This window comes from Pogona vitticeps, chromosome 5 (genome assembly GCF_051106095.1).
Source record: "Pogona vitticeps strain Pit_001003342236 chromosome 5, PviZW2.1, whole genome shotgun sequence".
Lineage (NCBI taxonomy): Eukaryota > Metazoa > Chordata > Lepidosauria > Squamata > Agamidae > Pogona > Pogona vitticeps.
Window position 1 is genome coordinate 33714414 of NC_135787.1, and position 6000 is coordinate 33720413.

Here is a 6000-nt window from a genome sequence, read left to right on the forward strand (position 1 = left end):
CCTTTCTCCTTAAAAAGGAACCAAGGTGGCTTACACCATTTAAAACACAATATTTTAATGATTAAAAATTACTACATAAATATTGTAAAAGAATTTTAAAATTATATTACAAATGATCAATAAAATCAATAATACAGACATGTTAAAACAACAAGGTAAACAGTCCATTTAAAAATCTTCTCAGAAAGCCAGTCACTAAGGGAAAGCCTGCCTAAGGAGAAAGGTCTTTGTGTACAGCGGTGCCTCGCTTAACGATTGCCCTGATTACGACAGATCTGCTTTACGATGATCTTTTTGTGATCACAATTGCGATCGCAACACGATGGTCTAAATGGGGGAATTTCGCTTAGCGATGATCAGTTCGCTCCTTTTGGAACCGATTTTCGCTTTACGACAATCAAAAATAGCTGATTATCGGGTTTTCAAAATAGCCGCCGGGTGCTTAAAATGGCTCCCCACTGTGCTTAGGGACGGATTCCTTGCTATACAGGCAGCAAAAATGGCCGCCGTATGGAGGATTGCTGGACGGTGAGTTTTTACCCCATTGGAACGCATTGAATGGGTTTCAATGCGTTTCAATGGGGTTTTTAATTTCGCTTTACGATGTTTTCGCTTAACGGCAATTTTCCTGGAACGGTTTATTGTTGTTAAGCGAGGCACCACTGTACTTGTGGAATTACAGCAAAGTTGAGGCCAACCTAGCCTCCCATAGGAGGGATATCCAGAGTCTGGGAGCAGTGACAGAGAAGGCCCTATTCCATGTCCCCACCATATGCACCTGTGAGGGTGGTGGGATAGGTCTTCCCAGGCAGGCTCATAAAAGGAAATGCAATTCTTGAGGCAGCTTTGATCCAAGCCATTTAGGGCTTTATAGGTCAAAATCATCACTTTGAATTGTGCCTGGAAACAGATTGGCAGCTAGTGGAGCTGTTGTAATAGGGGTTATGTGATCCATGCAACCAGCCCGTTAACTGGCTACAGTGTTTTGGACCTGCTGAAGTTTTTGACCACTTTTCAAAGGTAGCCCCCCATAGTAATTCATCTAAGATTGTAACTAAGGCATGTGTCACTGTGGCCAGATTAGACCTCTGCACGAATAGGCGCAGCTGGTTCACTTGTTTTAATTCTGCAAATGTGCTCCTGGCTACCTCTGAAACCTGGGCGTCCAGGATCAGAGACAAATTCAGGAGCACCTCTAAGCTGCACAGCTGTGTTTACTTAAAGAGGTAGCGTAACCCCATCTAGCACAGGCTCCATCCCTGTTCCCTGATCTGCCTTTAACTGACCATCTCTGTATTTTCTGGATTAAGTTTTAGTTTATTCACCCTCATCTAGTCCAACATGAGGACATGAGGCAATTTGACCATAAAATAATGATTTCCTTATTTGAAAAGAAATTCTCATTTAAATTAAATAATAACTAATGGCTCAACACTGAATTATCACAGACGGTGTACTCTCTAATTTTCAGTCCTGCTGGGTGGGACTGTGCCTCTTTCGTGCACAACTTTGCCCCTGCATCTGCTTGCGACTCCATCCCCACCCATCTCCGGGCGTGGGGTTCCATCATGACCAGAACCAAAGGGGCTGAAAACAATCGCTGCACGGAGGAGGAGAAAAGCTGCACGAAGGGAGGTGGTGCTACCTTAGAGAGAACCTTGGTCACAGATTATAAATGCACATAACACAAACATTTAATTTGTACATGCTCAAGGAATGTATTGGGTTGAAATATAAGTGCTTCTACATTAGAGTAATGCATGATCTCACTCTTTAAGAGGTCATATTATAGATCTTTATACAGTATATATTTTAAAAACCAGGCCAAATGTTTTAGGGTTACAGGATCAAGGGATAACTTGCAAAAATACTAAATGTTGTGCATATATGCCTTAATTGAAAAGGTGTTTCTGTTTAGACAGATTCATTCAAGATGGGACAAGACTTTGTTAAAAACTCTCCCAGCAGTGTGGATAGTTTGAGAAATCTGGAGCTGAATTCTGGTATGCTAAACCTGGATATCAGGAGTGAAGTTCTATCTTCAGAAGTTAGTCGCTCTCTTGGCACTAACAAGGATTCTCTAGATCCCTCAGCGGAAGAACTGTTAGTACAAGAGGCGCAAAAAATGCAGTATGTAAATCAGACATTTTCTCCAACCACCAGTAATAAGGACTTTTCCAGTGAAGGAAAGAATCTGATACGTGGAAGAAGAGACCGTTTACAAAGAGAATCTCTAAGGTTCATGAAGGGTGTGATGGATGAATGTACCCATGTAGCTAACTTTTCAGGTACATCTTCTAATAAGAATTCTGAAACCACTGTTTTATTGTACCTTCTGCTTACTTTTGCTGCATCCAGTTTGAAGTTGTATAAACAGTTTTTGTTCAATGTATTCACGAAGGCTTTCACAGCCGGGATCTAATGGTTGTTGTGGGTTTTTCGGGCTCTTCGGCTGTGTTCTGAAGGTTGTTCTTCCTAACGTTTCGCCAGTCTCTGTGGCCAGCATCTTCAGAGGACAGAGGACAGTTTTTGTTCAAGTTTTAATTTCTGCTTTGCTTAGTAATCCCCTTTGAATGCATTCAGCTCCTAAATATGCAGTTATTTCTGTGTAACACACACTTACATTTACTTTTTTTCCTAGTTTATCTTGTAGGATCAGGAAGGTACCTGATATTGGAGATTACATGATGTTTTTATTAATTAAATTATTTGAAGCATAGCCTGATCAGTAGCAGCATTGGGGCCAGGCATTTAAAACAGGTCCAGTAAAGCTCCAATCAAATGGAAAAAGGCCAGTATTATGCCCCAGACAAGTAATGTGTTTAAATTATAGAATCATAGAATAGTGAAGTTGGAAGGGGCCTATAAGGCCATCAAGTCCAACCCCCTGCTCAATGTAAGATTATACAAGCCAGTCAAAAATCCAGTCCCACCATCCCCTATGCCTGTAGTGAGAGATGCTGCATACAGATTCTAGGTACATGTGCAACCACTGCAGATTGCAGAACTATCTTAACTTGTACCTGTGCAGGTGCAGTGTCTTTAACTCCAGATAGAGAATTATACTATAGAATACTTTTTCAGTGGGAGAAAGGAAAATAGCTTGCTGTTCAGATTCTCTTGTACATGAGATTATTGCTAGTATTTTAGTATTTTGGGAAGTTACTTCAAAGACATTTTGGTTTTCAGTTCCAGTTGACCCAACACTGATAATAGTTGTTCAAGCCAAGGAAGATGCTTATGTTCCAAGAACTGGAGTGCGTAGCCTGCATGAAATATGGCCAGGATGTGAAATCAGATATTTGGATGGAGGTCATATTAGTGCCTACCTCTTCAAACAAGGATTATTCAGGTTAGTCATTCATAATAAGGAATACAGTTTAAGCATATATGTTTAATAGCATTGTGCTTGTTAAGTGCTCTGTACATGTTTCCTGTTGTGATTGCATCTAAAGCTGTCTGTATTCAGTATAGACATAAATCCATTTTGAGCTAGGGAGCAAACAAGTTGTGGGCTCAGGCACTTTTTTTCTCCTCCTCCTAGTTTGTTCTTGCCATGTTTCAACTTGTCAGTTTGATTTCTCTTTCAGTTTGCTCAAAATAAGATATACCCCTTAAATCAAGCACAGTCCCTCAATTTTGTAGAAATGGCACACTGGTGACATACATAGTTCAAATTGCAGCTCGCTGAAAAAGAGATTCAACACATTATGTAAGACATTCTTATATGTTTTGAAAGAGAGTAAAAGTCATGTGCCAAGTACTTAGGAGATATATGTTGTATATTCATGCAGCATTAAAATCATGTCATAACACAAAATGTGGACCATAATGCTGTAAGTGATCAATGTACTTTTACCAATAGAATTAATCGTTTTTCTTCTCTCTTTTCAGGCAAGCCATATATGATGCATTTGAACGTTTTCTCCAGAAATATGCTGTATAGGTCTGTCTCACTGAACCTTTGTGTAGTCTTGCTCAGAGCTTTCTTCTTACACATTATGTTCCTCTGGTGGATTAGTTGTTATATACAAAATTAAAACTCACCAACTGAATGACATAGTCAGCAGTGTCTCATAAGTATGTAATGGCAATGGTGATCTTGCATTAATCTTATTTATGACAATTTTAGCCCGGTTTGTTAATAGAGGCACTGTCTGTAAAATATGCTATTTTTGAACCTAATTTTAATTGGAGTGTGCACACGTCAATTGAAAAGAGACCAATGTAGTACTGATCATTTTTTAAATTTTCGTTTGTATCGATTTCATTATTTATGTGCCTCAATATATGAAACAGGAATTCAAAGATGCCATTTTAACATGCTATGTATACTACTTTCTGATGCCCATCACTGCTTCTTCAAGGAAAATTATTTGTCTGGGTGCCATTCTTTTAAATGGGCATGGGGTGGGAGAAAGAATTGTATATTCCTATCCAGGAGAAACCATAAAGCTGTTCACTGAATGAGCTGCTACAACTGAAATGAAAATATGAAGATTTCTATACATGTGCTAGTATTAATATTTTAATGTTTTTTTCTTGATTAATATTTCACTGTTTCACACCATGTTGCACCAACAGAGATATTTATATTACTGTATTTTTTTTATTATAGGATTTTGTATATATCTGGAATAATAGATCCATGAAAATATGGGGTGTTTGTCTATGAAAGAATATTTCAGTAAAACGTGGATCTTTATGATCTTTACAATTCCAATTGTAAATGATAACTTGAAAAATAGTGATATTGAACTAATTGGGATAGATGTGGAAAAATAGGAATGGAATTCTACTCATACAGGAAGGGCTTCTTGGTTCTTTGCCTTTATAACCTGTGTTCCCCCAAGAAAATCTCTAGAGAGTTGAGCAACCTTATAGAGTGGCATTTAAATACTCAGCATTGAATAATGAATGGTGGAACTGTCAGAAACTGGTAAAGTTGCTTTCTGCAAAAGAAAGTGTCTCTTCAGTGTGTCCAAAAACGTATTTGAACCCAAGTCATTTTATACATTATAGAAAGTACTATATGAACATATCTGAGGTTGAAAAGTGTTTTCATAAAATCTTTAAAATGAAGTGACACAATGGAATGCATGTCTTCAGCTATCAGCTAAGCAATTTTTTTGTATTGTAATGTAATGAACACTAGATGTTTTACTGTTGAGCTTTCCAAGTAAGATGCTTAGTATTTTCTATACTGAAAATAATAACACTCTAAAAATAGCATTGTATTTTTATAATAAACAGAAATGTCTTCTGTAAATTAGCTATTTTTTTAAACACTGTACCTAATGTACAAAGGCTGCAATCAACTCACTCACTGATGAGAAAATCCACTTATCTCCTGGAACTTCTGAGTAGACATGTATAACATTTCATTGTAAGATCTGGTAAAAATCCATCTCTCTTTTGTAGCAACTTTTTGAAAGAACCAAAACTGAAGCTGCAAACATGTTGAAGACCTCAATAAAAATGTTCAGATAAGATTAAAGGAGCTGCTTCAACAGGAATTCTAATTTTTAATGTCTTTGTTACTGCTGATGCCTTGTAAATAAAAAGCACAATGTTTCTTGGCAAACTGCAAGTTAAATTCATTAGAATTGGTATTAAGGTGTTCATTTATACACAAAATCCAGTGAACTATAACTCCGCTGATCAGTTGTACAGTGGTGCCTCGCATAGCGAGGTTAATCCGTTCCGGATTAACCTTCGCTATGTGAAAACTTCATTAAACGGAAAGTAAAAAGCCATTGGAAATCGGCTGAAAACTCACCGTTTAGTGAAGTCTTCCCATAGCCGGCAGCCATTTTTGCGTCCTCCCCTCGCTTACTGAGGGCGCGAAAACGCTGCGCGTGGCCATTTTGGCTGTTCCGGCGGCCATTTTGGACCCGCCGAACAGCTGATCCGCGGGTCGCAAAGCGAAGGCCGGTAAGCAAAACGCTTACCGACCTTCGCTATGCGAGTTTCGCCCATTGGGGCCATTGGTAAGCGATC

General features: G+C 38.5%; 1 protein-coding gene across 9 annotated transcripts in view; it reads left to right on the forward strand.

Annotated features, from left to right (window-relative positions):
- The window catches only part of ABHD18 (abhydrolase domain containing 18), a 29855-nt gene extending 24358 nt beyond the window's left edge, over positions 1–5497 (forward strand). For all 9 annotated transcript variants that reach the window (XM_078376701.1, XM_078376704.1, XM_078376705.1 and 6 more), the window contains 3 exons: positions 1919–2288; positions 3190–3352; positions 3895–5497. In XM_078376701.1, coding sequence (XP_078232827.1) covers positions 1919–2288; positions 3190–3352; positions 3895–3946 — 585 coding nt within the window. In that variant the 3' untranslated portion in view covers positions 3947–5497. The remainder of the gene's footprint in view (positions 1–1918; positions 2289–3189; positions 3353–3894) is intronic.
- The last annotated feature ends 503 nt before the right edge of the window (positions 5498–6000 follow it).